The 24,318-nt window shown below is 45.6% G+C and overlaps 1 protein-coding gene across 1 annotated transcript in view; it reads right to left on the bottom strand.

Moving 5' to 3' along the window:
• Window positions 1-24,318, bottom strand: part of LOC135912824 (guanylate cyclase 32E-like) — a 265,613-nt gene that overhangs the window by 210,819 nt on the left and 30,476 nt on the right. The window contains exon 2 of the mRNA XM_065445365.1: window positions 21,969-22,023. Coding sequence (XP_065301437.1) covers window positions 21,969-22,023 — 55 coding nt within the window. The remainder of the gene's footprint in view (window positions 1-21,968; window positions 22,024-24,318) is intronic.

Below are 24,318 nucleotides of genomic sequence, written 5' to 3'. Positions count from 1 at the left end.
TTCATACTGCAGTGCACTTTGAAGTTCTGGCGGGTAAGTCCTGGAGGTAGCTGCCGTTACCATAATGCGGAACGAAAAGCCATCATATATGAAAAAAAAATTTCATGCGCAATATTTTAATGCCAATGCTCCCTGCAGTTTTATACTCATTTGCGAGACACAAGATAATATTTTAAATTTAATTTTATTTATTTGAGAAAAAGTGTAACGGATAAATTGCGGCAGCACCAGGAAACTACTTTCGTGAGGATGCCAACCGAATAGGAAATACGATACGCCTCTGTACTACTTTGACATTGGGCGGGATATTGCTGCAGAACCACGACAAGACACGCTTAGAAACCGTTGGGTGCAGCCCATACAAGAATAGCTTTACGTGAAATATCTATAACCAAAGCTAGACCTGCGACCTGACATGAGAATATACGACGCATTTCTAAATGCACTGTACTGTCAGTCAGGAACATCCATACGTTGTACAGGACGTTATCAAAGGAGCTGCTGCCTTAGAATACGGCACTAAGAAGTTTCTTGCACAATTTATCTACGTTAGCAGCCCCATGCTTAACAGCCGATCTGATAACCTATGCCATATAAGTGCATCCGTTTTCTGCTAGAAATGCACTTGCTGGTCAGTAATTTGGCGCGTATTTCTCTTCGATGGTAGTGTCAATACTTTGTGAGTTTGCACACGTTCGTTCTATGTTACTTTACATTGTATGCTTTATTGTTGAAAAGATGTAGACAATTGAAAATATGGGATATTCTTACACTAATACTGATGAAGGTTTAGAGAGTATACGTATAATTACAAGATGTGTTGTAAAGCCGTAGGCATCATTGCAATCTGATTTTATGTTTGTGTCACTATATTTCTCAAATTATTATTCAGCTTGTCTTGTGATTTATCAATAAAGATTTTTACCTTCTAAGAGAAAAAAAAATGTTTCAATTGAGTAACTCGGCGTCTACAGCTTACATCCAATTCGCCAAGTATAAGCACAAGATCAGCTTATGAAGGAATCGAATATTCCCCGAATGTAAGTATTGCGAATCCCTTCTAACATGACCATGGCTCTACATTGTGAGTGCTTTGACACTATTGGGAATAGTACTAACACTCTGTTCTGAAGGAGTACAATCTATCTGTTAGGAGGAGCCCAAGCATTCTGTTTGGGTTTGGGGGAGTAGAAACACTCGGTTCGGAGCAGTAGACGTACTCGGCGTGGAGAAGTAGAAGCACTCTGTCTGCGGGAGTAGTATTACCCTTGTGGGAAGAGTATTAGCACTCTGCGGAAGAGTACTAGCACTCCCTCGCGGTGGAGTAATAAAACTCTGTCAAGGGGAGATGTTCTACTATCTCACAATGGGGCCTACCTACTCTCGAAAAGAGAGTGAGATATGGGACACACGGATACTCCCTCGAAGAGAGTTCCTGGAACTCTCTTTGTTTTTACAATGTGGCAATGTCATTGTGCTGCTCAGATCGAGCTCGTGAGCTAAATCTCGGCCATGGCAGCCGCATTGACATCTGGGCGAATCTCAAACAAGTTCAGGTACTTAGATCAAGGTGCCCCTTAAAGAGCCCCAGGTGGCCCGAATTATTCCGGAGTCTTCTGTCCCCCCCCGCCCTTCCCGGCGGTGCGCCCCTGAATTAAATTGTGGTTTTCTCACGTAAAATCCCATAATATTTTTTAGCAGAATACATGGCGCGTATGGGGAGTTCTTCTTATCCTTTACACATGAGCTAGTCGCGTTGTTCTTGCCTTCGTAACATAACCCGTTCAGTGAGGTTGCGCATGATGGCACAGCTTATGTTTCAATTATACGAGCTGTGATGACAAGGAAGAAACCTTGACAATGAAACGTTATTCTAACGCAAGAAATTGTCATTTAGTCCCTTTATTATGGATAGTAATGATATACAATGGTATTTTAGGAGGCGCACTTGGTGATTCCACGAGAAGTTGAACACGTTGTTCTCTTTCACTCCTGTCAGGTTCTATACTTTCGAATCTGAAGGCCCTATACTACAACTTAAACAATGTATCGTTTTGTAACACTTGTTTCCTTATTTTGTTTTTTGTTATACAATGCATAAGTTGTAGGAGCTGAACAAAAACTCAATAAATGTAAATATGGAGACAGGCCTGACGTGACCTAATATTTTTTAATACCCGTTGAAATCTTATAATGTGTGGGCTGCGTTTGCGGGAAATACATATGAGTTGAGACACCTTAGAACATCCAGCCATATGGATCGTGTCTGAAGGAAATCATATCAGCCGGCCTTTATTTCAGGCACGCATCCTTGGTCCTCAACGAAAAGGCCTAACTGGAGACGCCGAAGTTGCCTCGATGATGCTATGGACTGAACTAAAAACGATGTATTTACTGCCTCACCATTTCCAACGCATTTCTGTTCGGTTAAGTCAAACTCTCGTGAATTGCTCAAAAACGTATCCTTGCCTTAACATAATGGCCCACCCAATGTTAAAGCAGTCGTGGTGGCATTGCTGTTTATATTTATAAACGTCACGACGTTGAAACTGCTCGTAAAAGCACGGGTGCTCGCTACAGTCAGAGCGAGCAAGTACGGTTCTTTGAAACCGGCAGAAGGCGTGCAGAGACAAGCAGAGCGAACTTGAAGATTGTGGAAGCTGGAAAGCGAAAAAAGCCACAGTTTTTTAACCACAAGGAGACATGAACGTATGCTTGTCAGGAACTGGTCAGTGAGCCGACAGATACTGAAGAGACATGGAAGAAAATCAGCTTGTGCCGGACACAGAGGCTCAAAAATGTGCACAGCGATAACAAAACGGGGATTATCATTTTTCCATTCGACGTTATTTCAGTGCATGGACGTCTGAATGTCTTTTGCCACCCCATATTTCTCCCAACCAACCTGCTTCCCCCTTTCCAAGCAAAGAAAGAATAAGAAAAGGATAATGAAAATCACTGTAGCGCTGAACTGCAAAGACAAGTTGAATTTTTTTTTCAGCGTAGATGGCAAGCAGAAATACAAGGGCTAACATTGGGACCGGCTTCTCTACATGTTCAAGGGAACTCACTCCAGATTAAGTAGGATGAACGATGCAAACTACACGCCCGACGCATGGACAAGCGTGAGGTCCACGTCTGATGTGTGCAAACTGCACCATTTATTCTTGTGGCTTTGTAGCGAGTTTCTCTTCAACAGGCAACACGACGTTTGCATGAGAAAAGCGGGCGCAAAAAAGAAGGAAAAGTTTCTCATGAAATCTACCCTCGGCGAACTCAAATGTGAACTTATTTTCGAATGAGCGTCCTTCATCACACGCTTTCAGATTAGCGACGGATGGGTTACTGAATAGGATTCCGGTTGGGATAGGTCGCACCCTTGTTGTCACCTGCAGCAAGAGGAAGGGCCTCACAATGAACCACGCTGCCTGCCTCAAAGCAAGACCCTTGCAAAAGGCACTGATGTGTACTAGCGGTTCTGGAGTATCATAGGTACCGGGCATATATGGAAAACCTCGTTAAGAGAAAGTGGCAACAGCAGTGACCGGCATGCCAGTATATTTTAGTGAGTTGAACAAAATTTTCACGATGGAGCACTTCCAAGTCCTTGTGCGATGAAGGGTTTCATCCATTTGCATATGTTTGTCATTTCATATGTTTGCGATTGCATATGTTTGTGAGGGTCTCGCATTTGCGTTAAGACAAATGCTCTGGGGCGTACAGTCAGCCTGCATAAGCAGCAAAATAAAGTATTGTTCAAGACAATAACGCATTCCGCTGATTACGCGCCCTACGGGAAGGAAGTATTGCAGTCTTCCAGTTTCACAGACACTGCACCCGTGTGGCCGAAGTGCGAGGGCCTGTGTGACAGGGAGAGACAGCGCAGATTTGTTTTACTAACGGCTCTTCGCCCGGGCCATAGATCTGCGGGAGATCTCAGCATGGTCTTTGTAGTTTAGTGGCGTCCCAGAAAGCTTTGCCCTTTATGCTAAATTTTGCATTCACAGCGTTGAAACCTCAACCTCTGTTCTGTAGACCATTGTGAAACACACTATCATAACGCCTATAAAAATGGAACCCAAGCAAGATGTACTGAGCTGCCAGCTAGAACGGTGGGAGGAAAATTTAGGATCAGGAATATGGTCTTAAAACGCAACACACTGCTTCGCAGAAAAACGCTCCGTCGGCAGATGCCCATTTCTGCGTGGAAACTTCTCATGCACTTCTTACTAAGTTGAGGAAAAGCATTCAGACCGACACTGGAACAAGGTCAAATGGCTGAAGCAATATACACAGTCACGGATACCATTTGAAATAACACCTAACAGAAGCAGTGTGAATGGAAAAATTTTCTTCGACAGATGTGTTATTTTCCAAGTGTTACTGAAGCCGAAAAAAAGGAGCGAAGGCGCACAGTGAATCTATGAATGAATTTGACTCTTTCCACTTATGCTTGGATAGCTCGGGAGGCGCAATACCTTTCATTAGTCACTGAAGCACATTAGTTACCCCTGACGCTGAAAGCAAATTAGGGAGCTCTGTATCATACAGAACGTGTCAACTGTGTATCGAATGGCCACTCTCTCCTTGATCGGCTGATGTACCACCCGTTTCCTCGCATAGCAAAAATGGCGGCATTATTATTCATTGCTTGAACTTCTCAACATGCTGCTTCAATTACGCCTCCGCCAGCGAAATATTTGAACAAACAGGCATTCGCCATGTATATAACAATCCCTGACATACACAAAAATCTTGGTATGCCTTTTTGGCAATATTCATATTGACCCAGTCACCCATGTTCAAAATAATTCCAGATTATCATCGAACATTCACAGATGCATCTGTACACAGTGATGATAAAGGCGCTTCTGTAGCTTTTTGCTGCCCTTTGACACAAGTACGACTTACATTTCATATACCACATCCAGTGTCATCAACAAATGCGGACCTAGCAGAGATTTAAGTTGCACATAAATCGGTGCAAGAGGCGCTAACCGCTTCGAAGATTGCAGTATTAACTCCCGCACTGCCCTCAGCAGACTACATCGAAGCCACATTGATTGTCCAGTTGTGCGCAGCATTACTGAGATCGGCACAAAAATTACATCACGTGGGGTCCCTTTCGTTGCCAGTGGATACTTTCGAAGGCACGAAGGGATTGCCGGAAATTAAGAGGTTCATCGGCTGGCCTCAACTTGCGCTCACCCGCCGTGGTTGCTCAGTGGCTATGGTGTTGGGTTGCTGAGCACGAGGTCGCGGGATCGAATCCCGCCCACGGCGGCCGCGTTTCGATGAGGGCGAAATGCGGCAACACCCGTTTGCTTAGATTTAGGTGCACGTTAAAGAACCCTAGGTGGTCGAAATTTCCCGAGTCTTCCACTGCGGTGTGCATCATAATCAGAAAGTGGTTTTAGCGCATTTAGCCTCATAATTTTTCAATCAGAATGCATTTACGAAGGCGCACTTATGTGGCACACATTGTTCTTACGCTTGTTATTCTTTCATCCCCACTATGTAACCCACTGGCAGCATTCAGGGTACTGAGAGAAATAAATATAGGTGCACAGTGCACTACCGCATATTTATGCGTTTCAACATATTTATTTTGACAATAGAGCTCCCAGGTTGAGCGTGCCTCTGAAGTTCAATACATTACTCTCTGCCCATAAGAGCGATTAGGGCACATTTCATATTACAGTTTCAAATTCTGTATGCTTCTTGGGCATAAGTGACCAAATAAGTCTCCCGTCTATGGAGCACGAAGGTATGAATTATTTTGTTTCGTAGTAATGCATTTATTGGAACCCGCAAACACAATTTAGTGAGTAATCATCGAAGAGAGTAGGATTACGAGAGTACTTCATTCTTTCTTTTCTTTCTTGATATACTTTACTTCTCTAGAAAAGCGCGATCTTACGAAGCGGTAGCCGAGCACCCGTATCACAATCTAGGCTGTTCATGGTACTACCCAGGTAATGACAAAAATTGTTCCTATCTATTTTACGTTGGTGCAGCGTTCCAAGATGCTTCGATGCATGTGGATTGGGTTGGTTATGGAGGCAAGCTGTTCTGACAAAGCGCCTACTATTTCGCCTACGTTGGTTCAGTTGTGAGGGCAGATAGGCAGACTCCGGAAAGTGGGATGTAGTGCGGAAAAATGTTTTGCATAGAAGAAAAAAATAAAGAATGTACGTGACTAGGCATCGCGTCATCAGTGACCGATGAGCCAAAATTATTTGAAATTGACTTTATGAAATCCGAGTCCTTATTAGACGGAGGAGGAGGTAAAAAAAGGGAAGCGTGTGTGACTGGGCCCTTGCTCCCATAAAACTTGGACTTGCACTCGAACCAGTGATAACAGGGTCTTTGCATTAGAACGGTACACGATCACATATATTATCAAGACAGCAGATGAATATTGGTTACACACGCTTTCCCTGCTATCGTGCTCCGAGCTATGAAAAAAGCGGATCATGAATAAGACGCGAATAACACCTAAGGCCTGTTTTCTAGATTCCAGTTGAAAAACGGCCAGTGATTTTTTACGAGAATGTTAAAAAATTATCGGGTTTTAAGTGCCAAAAACACTTTCTAATTATGAGGCACGCCGTAGTGCAGGACTCTGGAAATTTCGACCCCCTAGGGATCTTTAACGTCCACCTAAATCTAAGTACACGGGTCTTTTCGCATATCGCCCCCCCATCCACCCCAGCCGCCGTGGCCGGGATTCTATCCCGCAACCTCGTGCTCAGCAGCCCAGCACCATAGCCACTCAAGAAACACGGCGGGTACAAGAATGTTGTACAACGTTAGACTGAATTTAGCAGCCTTTAATTTTCTGCTTTCTACGTAACTGATCTTTCTTCATCATAAAGAAACACCAGAAATGTAAAAAAAAACAGCATCCGGTGATTACGATATTCTTTAATACAACCTTCGAGCGCAGCTGCACACGTGTTTTCATTTCGCGATATACTGAGGTAAAGAATTTGAGACCCAAATCACCGAACTCACTGGCAGTGGACCAATGCCACCAGCCCCTTCGCAAAGGGAAGGGCCGTGTGGGAACGCTCGCCTAATGAGCGGCATCGGAGCCAGCTGTGGAAGAAGACGACGAACGGGCGAGCAGTGGTACAAGCGCGTTCACACGGTTAGGCTGACGGACGCCGACGCTCAAACCAGGAACAGGCGACTTAGAGCTGCGCTTTCAAAAATTTGACAGTCACCTTACACTGAGCCAAAGAGGGTAAAGGCGAAAGCCTGCGCGCCCAAGAGACATAAATTAAGTTACTTGACAGTCTCATTCGAATGCGTTGTTACTTCTTATTATTTGTTTTCTCCCGCCAAAGTCGTGGATTCGAGTGACTTAATGAGAGCAACCTTAAATAGCTGTGTCTTAATGAACTTTGCCCTTATTAACATCAAAGGTCGCGGGTTCAGCTGCCACCAATGGTCGTGGGGTCGAGTGCCTTAATTAATTGTATATTAATTAACTTTGCCCTTTTTGGCATGATTAGCGGCATCGATGCGGCAGCGATGTGGTAGAGGACGGCAACGAACGCGCGAGCAGTGGCATGAGCGCTCCCATTTTCCGTGCCTCACAACGCGACCTTGAAACATACAGATCTAAGGCTTTCGCCTTAAAAATAACTTATGTAACACGCCTACTTGCGCTTCGCAAATGCAGTGTTTTCTGATGAACCACGTATGAACAAAGAACATCGTTACTTTGTTGTGCTGCCGCTTAAATAGTGACATAGCTGCGATGCCTACCCTGTCCATTCGATTTACGCAATTGATACTGCCGCATGTAGGTAGTGGGTCAAGGGCATCAGTGGGTGGAGCCCAAAGCAACAAAGACCCTGCACCTCTTCCCTGCTCGCGAGCCAGCCTCGACGGACGCGTTTTCCAGGAACAAGCTGCTCTGCGGTTTATTAGACCTCCAAGAGTATTTCTGAAGGCTCGTGGCAAACTGGTGGAGGTGCTGGGAAGCCCTCACGGATGTTGAAGACCGCTCCAAGGATCCGCACTATGAATACAGTGCCAGTCGACACTCCCGTGCATCGGGCCAGCCGCAGGACCGGAGGACTAGGCGCAGAAGTCGTCGACGCTACGGTTCCTACGACTTCAACCGGTATCACCAGCGCTTGCACTCAACCCGCCCCAACCTTCACGGTGAGCACGATGTTGAACCGGTACACACTTGCAAGCGCACGGGTCCCGACAAGATTCCATGGCGCAGTGTTCGAAGACGTCGAAGACTCAATGGTCGACTTCGAGAGTGTGGCAGCCTTGAACTATTGGAAGGATGCGGCAAAACTGAGGGACGTCTACTTCTACCCGGACGACGACGCCCGTACATGGTTTAGGAACCTTGAGGAGCCACTGATGTCGTGGCACGAATATTGTTGTCGGCTTCTGGAGACCTACATAAACAAGGTGTTTGTGTGGCTAGAAGTGTTATGCAGCTTCGTTAGGGTCAATCGCGATTGCTTCTTACCAACTTTAGCAACTAGCATTGACTTCTTTTCCGCGGCACTTCGACAGCGTTTGCAGAAGAAGTAGCTAAACTTAATTATTTCACGTTGGATGTAGTGGAGACAGCAGCCATGTCTCTTGGCCATATTGCCACTAGATGTCACGAGCCACGGGTAACGAGATCAATTCTGAACTGTTCACCGATAGAGAGACATCACTGCACGACCTCTTGCATGAATTTATGACCTGCTTCACGAGTTCGTCAAAGGTACGCTGGACTCCCATTACTAGACACAGGATCACCACGTATGAGGACACACGCCCGATAGACCAGCAACCTTACCGCGTGTCGGCAAAACAACGCGAAGCCATGTCCGGGATACGGACGCATGTCCGGGATATTTTTGATGATGGCGTCATCGAAGCTTCCGTCAGCCCGTGGTCGTCTCTGGTCGTTCTTTTCTAAAAGATAGACAAAACTCTCCGCTTCTGCGTCTACTACAGGAAGCTCAACAACGTGACTAAATATGACATGTACCCGCTGCCGCGTATCGATGACTCGTTAGGTAGGCTACGGCGTACTTACTATTTTTCTTCTCTCAATTTAAAATGTGGCTACTATTGTGACTCCAGGTGTCTCTACGAATTTCGAGTGCTTCCTTTTGGCTTGTGTTCAGCCCCGGCTACTTTCCAACGCTGTCCTCACTGGACTGAAGTGGCAGACTTGTCTTGTGTTCCTTCATGATGTGGCTTTATCTTCTGAAGCTTTCGAGCAGCTTCTTCCCTGCCTGCAGAATGTTCTAGAAGCCATCCGACCAGCAGACCTGACACTTAAGCCTTAAAAAGCCACTTCAAAGCAAGCTGCTCGGGCCAAAGCGCCGAAGAGGTCCGACCCGGTCGAGACAAGCTTGCCGCTGTTGCCGCATTTTGAGCTCCTGCCAATAAGGAGCCCGTCCGGTGTTTTGTGGGGTTGTGCGCCTACTATCGCCGGGTTATTAAGGGCTTTTCGAAAATAGCGGAGCCTGTGACTCGCCTTACGAAAGACGACGCGCCATTTGTCTGCCCTAATGAGCAACACGAAGCTTTTGCTAAATTGCGACAGCAGCTACAGTCAGCACCCATTCTTGCACATTTTGACGATGATGTTGACACAGAGGTGCATACCAACGCCAGTAGCATTGGCCTTGGCGCAGTGCTTGTCCAGCGCCAAGGTGGAGGGGAAAGAGTTATCACCTATGCAAGTCGCTCACTGTTCCGCGCCGAGGTGAATTATTCGACTACGGAAATAGAGTGCCTCGCAGTGGTGTGGGCGATTATCAATATTAACGCCTTCAAAGTAGTGACGCACTACCATGCCCTCTGTTGGTTGTCAAGCATGCGCGACCCTTCAGGGCTATTGGCACAATGGAGCTTGCGGCTACAAGTATTTGACGTCACTATCGTTTATAAGCCTGGCCATAAGCACGAAGACGCTGATGCACTATCCCACGCACCCATTGAAACAGAGGACGATGACGGCTGCCGATCATCTGTCACTTAAAGGGCGGCGGCACAACCATACCACGCCACCTGTCCCGCTCATCGACATCCTACCGTCTACGAGACAACGTACTGTATAAGAAGAATGCTCATTCGAACAGCCGTGCTTACATCCTGGTGATTCCAAGAGACATGCTAGACGACGTCCTTTTCGCTTGCCATGACGAACCCACATCTGGCTTTTTAGGCTTCTCACGTATACTCCCTAGAGTAAGCGAGATGCTCAATTGGCCCGGGCTTTGGCCAAACGTTAAACAGTACGTTAAATGCTGTCGTGAATGTCAGCACCGAAGGACACCGTCCGTTAACCCGGCTGGCTTCGTTCAGCCAATTGCAGCGCCTCACATGCTTTTCGACCAAGTCGGCATAGACATTCTCGGACCGTTTATTCTTTCTGCCAACGGCAACAAATGCGTCATCGTCCCGACTGATTGTTTACCACGCTATGCAGAGACGCAGGTGATTCTAATAGGCACGGCTTCAGAGAGAGCACAGTTCTTCATGCGCCACATCGTACTGCATCGAGGTGCTCCCTCCAGTGTCGTAACATACAGAGGGACAGCGCTCACAGCCCCGCTTATAGATGAAGTTTTTTAATTAAGCAACACCAGGCATCGAACGACGACCGCGTATCATCTACAGACCAGCGGACATACCGAGCGACTGAATAAGAAAGTGACAGATGTGATCTCCGTGTACATCGGCGTCCAACACAAAACATGGGATCGGATCTTGCCTTACATGACCTTCGCGTATAACACCGCCAGGCAAGAGGCGACGTGATTCACGCCATTTCGCCTTCTCTACGATCGCGAAGTCCATACGACGCTAGATGCTATTCTGCCATGTCAAGACGCTGAATAATTGACAAATGGAATTTGCTGAGCGTGCCGAGGAAGCTCGGCAGCTCGGGCGGCTGCACATCGACAAGCGGCAGCAGACAGACACACGACGCTTCAGCATCCGCCACAGGGACGTGTCCTACAACCACGAAGCCCAAGTTTGGGTGTGGACCCCTGTTCGCACCGTGGCCTCTGTATAAAGTTGCCAAGCCAGTTTTTTGGTCCGTGTAAAGTACTACGCCACGTCAGGGACGTTAACTACTGTTAAGAACGGCGAGGTGCAAGTTTTGCCAGCCAGTTGCGACAGTGGCATCAACTTTTCCTGGAACACCACCGCAACCCTCTGGCCACACGGCGTCACTAAGTCTACTGTGTCCGCAGGACAATGCGCCACGTCCGCCACTCTGCGTCGCGGGATTGCGGAGATGAGTTCGACGAACCAGGCTATATGATTGAACACGCCACCGCCGATCTGGTCTGCCGCGAGCGGGGGAGTTGGCGAGGGAACGTCATCGGAGGCCCCTTCCCACGTGCCTCTCACGACGCAAGACAATGGAGCACCGGCGGCCACTCTGCGGGGTTCAGCACGGGGAAGAAGATGCGCCTTTCCTGACGTAAACCCCGAGTTCTGCGAAGACCGTCTGACGTCGGTGGGGACCGTGAACCTGTACGGAAATGTGTGTGTGTAAGCCCTCCCGCAGAGAGGCGGCTCGTCTACTGGCCGAACGTTTCCCTCACCTAAGGATCGAGGGAGGACCGATTGTTTATAAACCGCTGTTGTGCGGCTGCTCAGTGTACTTTCTCTCGCAGTCATGCTAGAGTGATGAACTGCAAGGTCCTTATGTAGATACTGTAAATAAACCCATATTCCTCGTTCTCGATGAGAAGCAGTCCTTCCCTTCAACAACGTCCTCAGCGTGGATAAGTTGGACGAAGGAATGGGCCAGCTACCATCTAATTCATGCCCGACTCCGATCTTGACAACTGGTTACGAGCGATGGGATTGACCTCCCAATCCTCACACTACGAAGTGGTCCCGGAAACAACATCGTAGACACGGACCAGGACACAAAGATAACCGAGCTGGGAAATAATTCATGTCGTGCTATAAAACAGTACTCTGGACGTTCGTAATTTTTTTCTCTTACTACCCACCTTTGTTTCGGCTTTTCATTTATCTTGGTGAAGTTGCCTCTTCGTTCATTGACTGTGCCAGCGAGACGTTTCTTTTTCTTTTTGCACTTTCGCTTTGTCTGCGTTGTGTTATCCTTTTTTTGTTTGTATTGTTTTCATTTCCTACGACGATTTTACAGCATATAGATTATGCTTTTGTTTGGAAAAGGGGATAATGCCATGTGTAGGTAGGGGGTCTAGGGCAAGAGTGGGGGCCGAGCCCAAAAGAACAAAAAACAGCGCGCAATTCTACCCTGCTTCCGCGCCAAACCCAACGGATGAATTTTCCAGGAGCCACTCCGTGGTTTATTAAACCCCCAGTAGAATTTCAGAAGGCTCGTGACAATGCGCTTCATTTGTGATGGTTCACGGGAGTGATAAGCAAACTGACTGGCTTTTCAAAAGGAGGTCATCACAGTTAAAGAAACATTGGGTCTTGGGGCAGCTTGCACGAATATTTAATAACGCAAATAATAAAGAACTTAAGAACGCCTTCTTGTGCGCACTACGCGTTGTCTAAGGAACATTGAACAACGCGTTCTTAAATTTGTCATTTTCGTTATTAAATGCTTATGCAAGCCGCTTTTGGTCTGAGTATTGAACGACTGACCAATGCCTTTTTGGATTGGTCGCTCTACCATTTCAGATAACCAAGGTGTTAGCAGATCACAAAACACGGCTAAATTTATTCAGAAGGCGAAGCGCATCGACACTTTATACTGACTGTAGCGCGAGGTTAGAAGTACTTTCGTTCTTAGAAACCCGTATTGGGTTTCCATTGTAGCCACGTGCGTAGGGTGGATGGCAATTCTCTCTTTTCATGAACCTTGTTTCACCTTGTGGGCTTCGGCATAGCTGAGTTGCTATTATTACTGAGGGACACCGATAATGAAAAACGCCGGCCTCTGCCACGACTTCACGGATATGAGCGAACATAATTGGTTGCCGCCTATATACGAGCTCTATTGAGTTGGACGGTAGTTTATCTTTCAGTGCATTCTTAGTTTGAGCAGGATATTACAGCACACCCACATAAAAAATAAATTCAGCAGAACCCGTCTCATGATGACGGTCGACGGTATTGCGTTTAGCATTGAATGAATACAGCTACACAACGTATTGCTACCGTCGAAGCGAGTTGTGGATGAAGCGTCCACTGCAGCGCGATTCCTCTTTCGCATTTCCCTAAGAACACTCGGCGCCATCTAGCGGCACCACCATGAAGCCTGCGCTTGGCTTCCGAAATGCATGGCGCGCCGTCGCGTGCCGATGCTGAGAAACGCATCATGCGGCCACTGGGCGCCTCTCTCGCGCTTGTTTCTGGACTCGCTGAGTCATCTAGTGAGGAAGCAAGTGGACAGAAAAACCAGCGTCTTTCTGTTCACTTGCTTCCTTGCTCCGCGATATTTTGCTGGAAATTAGTGTAGTGGCTCAAGTGTGTCGGATGGTTGGTTTTGAACCCCGTCCCGTTGTCACAGCAGCCCTATGCACTAGCAATGCGAGCGTGGCCTACATCGTGACCCAGGTAGAAACGACACCGCTTAGATACATACATACGTACGCATCTAGCCCCCGGGAAGTGCGTGAAGTGCCCTGAGAGTGCTAACGCACAAACAATAGTAATACTCCATCATGTGAGCGGAACGGTACTGAAGCGCCCCAGTACAGGCGTCTATCATAGCTCGTGAATACTTTCGTGGTGTTAGCCCATACTCAGATCGCGTACACACTTGTGTACGCGATCTGAGTATCCCAATTCTGTCCCATAGCGACAAACAAAACATACTGATATGAAGCTCCAAAACCCTTCGCTTACCGAACGGGTGTAAAGTTCCCTTTGATTACAGACTTTCCCTTAAAGTTCCCTTTGATTACCTGACGCGTCGCCTTTTGAGTTTTAGTTCGTTCGTTAGCTCGCTCGCTCGCTCGCTCGCTCACTCGTTCTTGGTTGTTCGCTTAGATTGACAATCATCATGGATAGTTCCTGCGAATTTTTCTTCTTCATAATCATGCAGCCAATAAATAAACTGTGTATATAGTTCAAGCAAATATTTCACGTTTGTTTATAAAAGCCAAACACGACTCTATTGACCGTGCACTACATCAAAATTTAGTACTGCATTATTGCAAGGACCCACCAGGAGATGCAGAAAAGATCATCGTACCCCGTCGATCTTTCTTTCTGTCGGGGCTCCGACATTTACGAATAAACTTATATAAATTTGGCACACTGACAGTCTCTGATTAGTCGTGACGGAAGGGTGTAAATCCAATCAATCAATCAATCAATCAATCAATCAATCAATCAATCAATCAATCAATCGTCGCGAATGCGAGTGTGACAGCATTTAATAATTTCCCCGACGGATCGGCCCGCAGCGGCGGGCAGTCGCTGTTCCGGCACTCGAAAACGAGGCTCGGTACTGAGGCCCTGTGTGCCAACATGTGAGAGCGCCGTGCAAGCCGCCTGCGCGTGGCGTGTGCGACGGACAGCGTAAACAGTCGAGAAGCCGTTGCGCAGCTCCGGGATTACCGCACAAGCTGTTTCCTGCGCCGCTAAGCGCCCAGCACGCCGGCCTGCTCCGGCAATGGCGTCGCTACCGGTCGGGAAAACGAACAACACCTGGTGCGCCGCTATCCCCTCACCCTTTGAACCTCCATCGGCGGCTCCAGAAGCCCGATAACGGTGGGGAGGTGGCCGCATTGAATTTCCTTTGCGAGGGAACAAAGGCGAGGCCTCGGTTGCTACAATGTTGAGGGATTCGCGAGAGCGTGCTGCCGGCTCCACTATATTCTGCGCGGTGTTGTCGAGGTGTACGTGCTCCAACTGGCATCTCCAGTTACATTGTTTTTTGTTGAGCATACATCGGGAGTGATAACAAACGTTCGGTAAGTTTGTGTGCTGCTCCGCTAGAAAACAAGTCCGCGTATATTGAAAGAATGGAAAAAAATCACGAAATAACTTTGGAAAATATCAGGACTGATATATACGTGTCAGAAATAGTACTTCATGTGCTTCGAAAAAAAAAAAAACGTTTTTGGTACCGAATACCTGCGGTATCGCAGACCCGCGCACTGGCAAGCTTAAGCCTCAGCCATATATGTTTTCTTAAGGCACGTGAAAACCTTGTTTGGGGTAGCGGTTGGTTGGAAACAATTGGCATGGCCCCTGGCTCCAAACACAGATGCAATTTATTTTTATTTGTCCATTTTGTCGCCGTGGCCAGACGGCAGATTAAAGGCAAAGCCTGCTTAGTTCATTCGCCTTTCTCCGGATAAGCCTGTCCCAAATCTGCGGGAAGTTCGCGAAAGAAAACAGTTTTCTGCTTCATTTCTCTGGGAGAAACCACCTTCGGCACCTGCAATAAGGAAGTTTGTGCTTTCATAACCCTCGTAGAAAGAGGCGTTTACCTCGCAGGCACATTACCGCCGGTTTTCGTCTGGGTAACATTTCAGGACAACAGTTTTACATCGCCTAATAAGAGCGCAAATATGAATGCCGCAACCGACATTGGGCGAGACAAACATCCAGACGGAATAAAATGATAAGGAAACCGCGAAAACAAAAATAAATAAATAAAGAAAACCTAACAACGAAAGCAGGAAAGCAGAATTCGTGGAGTCGATCAGTGCATGCAGTGCAATGAACCTGACAGTGGTACGACTCGCAAATGTTCAGGCTTCGAAGGCTTTTCCATGCAAAGTTATCTTGCCCGATTGTGTTTTCCTCTCAAACCAAATTGCAGATGACAGTGGCAGCACAAGCATTGAATGCGTGGCAGTGCTTTGCAATGCGCTGAAGTTACCTCTGTCTTTCACCAGTTAACATCACCTTATCCCTGCATTGTTTGAACTTTCATCACCCTACCTCGTACTATTTCTGTAATATTCATGTAGCGTTATTCTCTGTAATAGACATACAATTATCTGTGCTATGCATTGTATCTTCTGCCCAACTCCATTAATTCATCGTTATCTCAACTAGAACAGTGGCTAAACAATTTGGCTCTCTAATGCATCTCGTTGCTTTCCTGTTTTCTTTTAAATAAGTCCATCTATTTTTCTTCCATCACTCGTTGAGCGGTCCCTGAGTTTTTATTAAGCTTCTATCTTAACCTGCAAGTATTTGCCCCGCCTCTTACCATGATTATACATAGTATGTCAACCTAGGCACACACATGCGCTATTGCCAGGCCTCGCGGCAAAAGACAATCTCGTCGCTGCTGCGAGCTCCCAACACCCCTCGATAAACAAGACTCTTCGTTGGAAATTCCTGATTGCACGTTGCGCCGAGTCCCTCGCTATGACGCGCATCAAAATCAAGCTGCGATAGACAGAGACGGGTTGCATCGGACACTATAGATAGACAGAGGCAGTTTGAGTCACAACATTGCGTAAGTTTAAAGGAAATGCGTACCTGGCTTTGTTCTTTAGTTCGTACCAGCCCTCATCATTTCAAGTCGCACGCAAACGTCCGATAAGCACTCGAGTATGATATACAGTAGTCAGCGTTCGCGCGTGCGTCCTGAATGAACCGATTTGATATTTGAAGGACGCCGCGTTACGATAATGCGTTGACTAGCTGGAGAAAAGAGAGAAATATATAAAGAAATGTTCGATGCATTTAGAAAGCGTGTTTTACCGCACGGTACTGTATTCACATGCAGTAGTGAAGGTGAGCCGAACGCCTATTTGAAGTGATGTTCTCCTCCGATTATTTTTACTTTGATAAAGACTGAACGCTGGTCGAAACGTTAGACATGTTTCCATTTCTTAAGCGTGTCATTTTCTACGCATTTCGCTAGACTTGATAATGCCTTATAGGCAATTAAATACTGCTGGGGTGTGCGAACAGTGATTTCTTAGACGGAATTAAATACGAATCGAACAGTGCCAGAAGCCAATCGAATCGAATCCAGTAGTTTTGAAATATTAATCAGCCGTTATCAAAATTGTTATAAAACGACGTTCACATCCCTGTATTTGTAAAGTTAGCAACTTTCTGTCATTACGTAGTATGTTGTGAAGCGTTGTTTATTAAACGCACAAATGGACCATAGGTAGCACGCAAGTAGTTTCCTCGCATGCACACGACTCTTCAGGGAGTGTAAATGACCGCAGTACAGCCTGCAAAGTATGGCTATGTACGTGCGGTAGCCTGCTCTACTGTGCAAGTTCTCGTGTTTTATGTCTGTACTATGCTCGCATGGGTGAAAATATATCGTACGTTTCCTCCAATTGTACGTGTATTTGGGCACAGCTGGCGTTCGGAAATATTCGAAGAGTAATCGAAAAGCATTCGAATTTAAATAGTCACCATTCGATTCGATCATTACTCGAAACTTTAGTACATTCGCACGACGCTAAAATACTGCTTCAGAATCAGGGTGTGTGTCCGTCGTTGTATCTAAACACAACGATGGAATCTAGACAATATATTTATTTTCCTACCTTAGGGTGTTTTAACCTGATCTTCGACCATTTGTTCTTGAACAAATGAAAGTTTTTATCAAGATTGTTTTCCATATATGCCGAGTTAGAAGCAAAAGTATTTTTCGAATAATTTTTGCATTTTCTTTATTTGGGAAGAGCGCCCACACTTTAAAATGAAATACGAGTACGTCCTGACCTCCCATTTTGTACACCACGTGTTTGATTGCCCATTTGCTGTAATACTGTCAATAAAAATTCGATCGTAAAAAAAAAATTTAATATTTTTGCAAGACAGCCGTTCATCTTGTTATTACATAAGTGCGCAGCAACCTTATAAATAATGAGCAAAACGCCTCCTCTCCGAAGCACTCTGTTATTGAGAATTCATCGTCGTTCCGCCTCACCAGAGTTCTGGAACAAACTTTTGAACAAATAAAGCTTCTGTTTATTTTCCCTTAGGCACGCTTCAAATGATTTTAGAAAAAATTCGTTGCCTGATTGACTACAGAAGCGCTGATTATGAAAACCTACATGTAAATCTGAATACCCCAAATCTTAATTTTCTTTTGCTTAGTACGTCCGAGCGATTTTTCGAGGGCGAAGAAATATTCGTGAGCAATAAATTTGAGGTGGCACCAGCCGCATAAAATATTTTTTTCTTGATGTCATCTTTAGTGTGTCGATAACGCACGAGCATTTATGCTTCACACGAGTGAGACGAAAGATGGATTTGTTGGAATGTCCTTGTGAGCTTGGAGGGTTATTCGAATAGTGTTCGGGATTTTATTCCAATGACCTTGTGGGTAGATGCATTACATATTTTCGCCTGTTTTAAATTGAATTCCACCGTTTTGGCAGCATTTAAGGTTTATTTCCGCATACCAAAGTCACATGGGCGCCGGTCGAGTTCGCATGATGTGCACCTCATGCGCGTTACGAAAGCTGACATATTGCTCCAACTTTTTGGCCTCTCGTTTTAAGTTGCCTTCACCACACAGCACTACCACTATGACATGAGAGTGGATACAATATAGGCACGCATACTAACGGGACATGAGGACTTGCGAGCCACACGTTGTATAACTGGCGTAAAGAAACATGCCCTAGGAACCCACGGCTATGCATATGGCTGTACAAAAAACAAACAAAAAAACACACCAGAGATTCAAAATAACGGTGAATTTCACTCCAAAGAATTACGTTCAAACTGTTTACAGCTGCGGGTGTTCGGCTGGTACACGATCAAGGACGCGTGGCATAGCAGCATTTGCTTATTCTTTTGCAGGCGAGCGTTTATATTTTCATGGCTTTCATCAATTCGATAGCAGGCCATTGTACACGCAAATAAAATAGAGAACATTTCAAAGTGTAACGTGCGCTATTCACTCAATTGAGTTACCTATGGAGATTCCGGGTGCAATAAAACGATTTAATAAACAAGATTTTTGAGCCTGGAACCTACTGAAAAAGCTATATATTGACAAAAACAGAAAAAAAAAGCGAAAGGAAAAACCGCGCAAGTACTATTAATACGTCAGGTGTTATACAAAGTAGGAATGGAGCAACCGTGCTTCAAAAACATAAGGAGGTAACGTACCTATAGGGCGCGCTTATTTTCCGCCATTGATTGTAGATGCGGATAGTTAAAGTAGTTGCATGTGTGATCATATTTTCTTGTCTAGTCATTTCGTGGTTATCTCTACTTAAAATATAAATTTTTGAAGTTTTACGTGTCACAACCATGATATGACTATGAGGACAGCAGGAGAAGAAAGCGGGTTAAGCGAGGAGCCCGATTTTTATTAATCATGTTACGAGAAGTCAACAAACAAGGACACCAAGGAAAACATAAGGGAAATTACTTGTACCCAATTGCAATAAAGAAACGACAAGGTAATGGCAATGAAATTGGGTGAAAAAACAATGCCACGTCTTAAACAAGTTGTTTTTTCATCCACTTTCTTTGCCATTATTTCATCGTTTTTTTTATTATGTACAAGTGACTTCCCTTATGTCTTCCTTGGTGTCCTTGTTTGTTGTCGTCTCATGATATGAGGAATGCAGCAGTATAGGGGACTCCAATTAATTTGAACGCTCGTCTAGCTTTAACGCGCGCGCACTGCATGCACCCCTAGCCTGTTTTTGCATTGTGTTCCAGCGAAATGCGGCTGCCGAGGCCGAGTTCGAACCCGCAAAATCGGGCTCGACAGCGCAACGCCTACCGTCACAGTGCCACCGCTATGGTTTCGGTTCAGTTAAGGCTTTAACGTTACAACTGGGGCGATACATGTTGCAATCCACTCGAATATTTAATCTCGGGTTAGACATCGCCCAATCCGTTAGACAAAAATGCCACGCTGCCTGCTGAAATCACATTTAATTCGGAGAAAATTGAACTAGTCAGCTCAGTAAACAGCCTAGGGATGATTTTCGACGAAGATATGTCATGGAATAGCCACATATTATCACTTGTAACTAAACTTTCACAGTTGGTTTTCACAGTTGGACTGGCTTTCTCCCTAGGAATTTTCCACGCAATGTAAAAACATCATCATCATCATCAGCCCGATTACGCCCACTGCAGGGCAAAGGCCTCTCCCATACTTCTCCAACAACCCCGGTCATGTACTAATTGTGGCCATGTCGTCCCTGCAAACTTCTTAATCTCATCCGCCCATCTAACTTCCTGCCGCCCCCTGCTACGCTTCCCTTCCCTTGGAATCCATTCCGTAACCCTCAATACCATCGGTTATATTCCCTCCTCATTACATGTCCTGCCCATGCCCATTTCTTCTCCTTGATTCCAACTAAGGTGTCATTAACTCGCGTTTGTTCCCTGACCAAATCTGCTCTTATCTTATCCCTTAACGTTACACCCATCATTCTTCTTTCCATAGCTCGTTGCGTCATCCTCAATTTAAGTAGAACCCTTTTCGTAAGCCTCCAGGTTTCTGCACCGTAGGTGAGTACCGGTAAGACACAGCTATTATACACTTTTCTCTTGAGGGATAATGGCAACCTGCTGTTCATGATCTGAGAATGCCTGCCAAACTCACCCCAGCCCATTCTTATTCTTCTGATTAGTTCCGTCTCATGATCCGGATCCGCCGTCACTACCTGCCCTGAGTAGATGTATTCCCTTACCACTTCCAGTGTCTCGCTACCTATCGTAAACTTCTGTTTTCTTCCGAGACTGTTAAACATTACTTTAGTTTTCTGCAGATTAATTTTTAGACCCACTCTTCTGCTTTGTCTTTCCAGGTCAGTGAGCATACATTGCAATTGGTCCCTTGAGTTACTAATGTAAAAACGCTTATATATAACTCCCTTTTTATCAGTCATCTCAATTATTGCTGCTTTGTTTGGGGTACCACACCTGTCACAAATATAGGTAGATTATGCATGATTCAGAAAAAAAAAATTATCCGTGTGATGTCTGATGTACCACGGGACTCCCCAAGTGAACCTCTGTTCCAAGAACTGAAAATACACAAAGTGCATCGCTTATACACTTACAGGAAAGTCCGTGCATACGTTAGGGAGTGTAAGTCGAATAATTGTTATATCCTTTCCACAGCTAACCTTAAACAGAACATGCGCCATCATCAAACACAATCTTCAGAATACTGGTACGTAACGCACCCGCGTACTAATTCCGGAAAGCAAATGATTGCTTATACGCTGCCTGTCCTGCTCAACACACTGATCGCAGATGATATCGATGTTTTGCAGTCTTGGTTAACCAGTCTGTATAATTATTATTGCTGCTAGCGCTGGTTTTATGCCTAATACTCTGTACTTGCTGATCACAATATTACTTTTGCTACGTCATCTGCTATTACTAGTCATGACTAATCTGAGTGTCGTTCCTTTTTCCGGTTTTTACTGCTGATTTCTTAATATTATTTAAGCTAAGCAACTTGCTTTGGTTTACCATTTGTTGGGTTTGTTGTTTTTGTGTTATTTTATTCGTCTTATTCTGCTTAATTGTTACCATTTATCATGCACTGTTGTTCTCCCTGCGGCTGCCATAAAATTAGTTTTAGAACTTAGTCAAGCTGCCGACGCAGCTTTTTATCCTCAAGGCCTGTCCATATTGAAATGTATATTATTTATGGGAAATAAAGCACTTACTTACTTACTTACTTATTTACTTAATTACTTACTTTACTTTACATACTTACTTACTTACTTATTTACTTACTTACTTTACTTACTTATTTACTTAGTTACTGACTTACTTACTTACTTTCTGAGATGCCACCAAGAGCCCCGTAAACATGGTTGTTTCGGAATTAAAACACAAGAAACCAGTACCTCGCAAAAAGAGCGCTGCGCGCCCGTAACTGATGCGCCTTGGTCTCCGCGACTGGGCTTTTCACCATCAGCAGTGGTTTAAATTCGAACGGGAAGTAACTGATGAGAACGCACTTTATACGTGATTGCATGCAAGTGCAACACCTACTCGCTCTGCAGCCGGTTTAGAAACATGGCACTCACCCAAGTGCACGTTTTCCAAGTCCGAATTAGGCCACCGTTAGAAATGCAGTCGAACCTGCAAACGAGAGAAAAACACATTGAAGGAGTTTCTAAATGTTCGCGTTTGAACTCATGCTGACAGGATGCCTAACTGCCCAGACGGATGTAAAGGAAAATTTTTCCCGTCACCGTTTCCGTTCTTACAAATACGCCTGAGGGCAAAAGAAAAGGTGCAGCGAAGTAGTCTCTAGCAAGGAGGTTTCCACCCATAGTGACGCTTTCATCTTTTGCTCGCTTTCAGATTGTGCCGCCGAAATGATGATTCTTTGTTTACATCTGTCCAGTTTTCACATAAAGGAATTAGACAAAATCCACCATTTCCCTGCAGCGAACTTTCAGGGAAAGATGTGTACGGAAGGATACAAAATGGCGTTCAATCAGATCGAAATTTAATCGTAAGGCGATGAAAACGTTTCGCAAGTGTTATAGAAATTCTGTGTTCAACGCTCTAAATCCAACACCAGCCATTTGGAATGAGGAGACCCTTGAGCGGAGTGATTTAATAAATGTTTTTCCCCACCGTTGGCATTCCGACCAAAGACAGACTGCGCACGTGGCACTGAGGACTGCTCTCTGTAGCCTAGCACTGCGCTGTTGAATTTTTTTCTGGCAACTGCCGTATATTAAAAACCCTTCCTTGAGTGGTATAATAAGCGACTTTCCGTTAACACCTGAGCGAGTGAAAACCGAACGCGTGAGCCAGTGCGCCAATTCAGTCTATACAGGTCGGGTTCAACCCACATGTCGTTTTTAGGTGAATTCGCGGTGCTTACGGGCGTGGAATTGTATCGAAACCCCTGACGAGTGACAATACATTTGCGAGAAAGGGAGCGCTAGAACGGAGACAGAAATGAGCGATGAAGCTAAGCGTGTACGTCTGGACTCGTTGCCTAACAAATAAAGTCCGCCGGTCGCGTCAAATTCACGTGTCCCTCTATCTTGAAAAAACTATATATATATATATATATATATATATATATATATATATATATATATATATATATATATATATATATATATATATATTTTTATATATATATATATATATATATATATATATATATATATATATATATATATATATATATATATACGGACCCCCGTTTAAAAACTAGTGTGGACGCTTAGGCTACTTGAGAACTTACATCTGTGCAGAGTCGTCTATGCCCTCAGCCGTTATCGCTGCAGGGTCCGGCAGGCTGTGTGTACTGCCTCTGATGGATCTTCACTTGCTAGAGTTGAGGCACCGCAGTGTAGCCCAGTTGTGGTCACATCCCCACTACATTTCGCTGCGTCCTTTGCCTCAGCCACACCCATAATGTGCACTGTTGAATCCTCGTCATCGGCTGTTCCCGTCAGTGCGGCGTAGGAACGGACGCACTCGGCGTCGACGTGACCAAAACGCCGGCAGTGTGAGCAACGTGGCACCTTGCACTCGCGACGTACATGTCTCGAACCATGGCAGCGCAAGCACTGCATAGGCCGACCTGGTGCCACCAACAAGGGCTAGTTCACCGGCGACGCGAATCTGGTGGGGCAGGTCGTCAACTTTAAGACCACTCTTGAGCTTCAGGAGCACAGTCCGGGTTGTCGAACCTTTCACGTTGGCTCCCTCCACACGCCAGCGTTTACAAGTAACCTCGGTCACTTTGCGAAACACCGCCAACGCCTTGCACAAATCGTCGTCTGCCACGCCTTATAGGAACCAATGAAGCCGGAGCATCACCTGTTGCTCCTGCGGGTCGACGACGAGACAGCGCCGCCTCTTGACCTCAAGTTCTTTCAATCCAGCCCACCGTTTCGTCACCTCCAGACTGTTTAATGTCACTGCACACACGTGGTTGACTTGTAGACGGCCAAAGCCACAACGTCAGGGAGCAGCCATTCCTTGTGCGAACCATTCCCAATATCTTCGACACTGAAGGACCGCGCTCGAACATCTCCGTGCAAGAACACTGTGTTCAGAACGACACGTCCTGTTGGCAAATGCGGCAAAATAATATCAATCCTGTTCCTGTTACAATAATATAAATCCTACAATCATGTTAGTGCGGCCCATGGGGGTCGCTGAGACCGCTCGTGAAGATCCCGAAATTCCGCGTCCACTCACCTCCGTAGCTGAAAAGGAAGGGATTGCATCACGGACGCATACATCGACAAGCGGCACAGAATTCCCCTATGAATTTTCGCTGGCAAGCCAGCGTGTTGAGACGCTTGGCGTGTTTCACTTTGTCCCCCTTGACATTTTTAGCCGCTGCAATTAGCAGGGTTTTTAAGTGTTCGCTGAGTATGCTGCACTTAGAAAAATATA

This window comes from Dermacentor albipictus, chromosome 8, assembly GCF_038994185.2.
Source record: "Dermacentor albipictus isolate Rhodes 1998 colony chromosome 8, USDA_Dalb.pri_finalv2, whole genome shotgun sequence".
In the NCBI taxonomy this organism is placed as follows: Eukaryota; Metazoa; Arthropoda; class Arachnida; order Ixodida; family Ixodidae; genus Dermacentor; species Dermacentor albipictus.
This window is presented reverse-complemented; position numbering and strand designations above follow the sequence as displayed.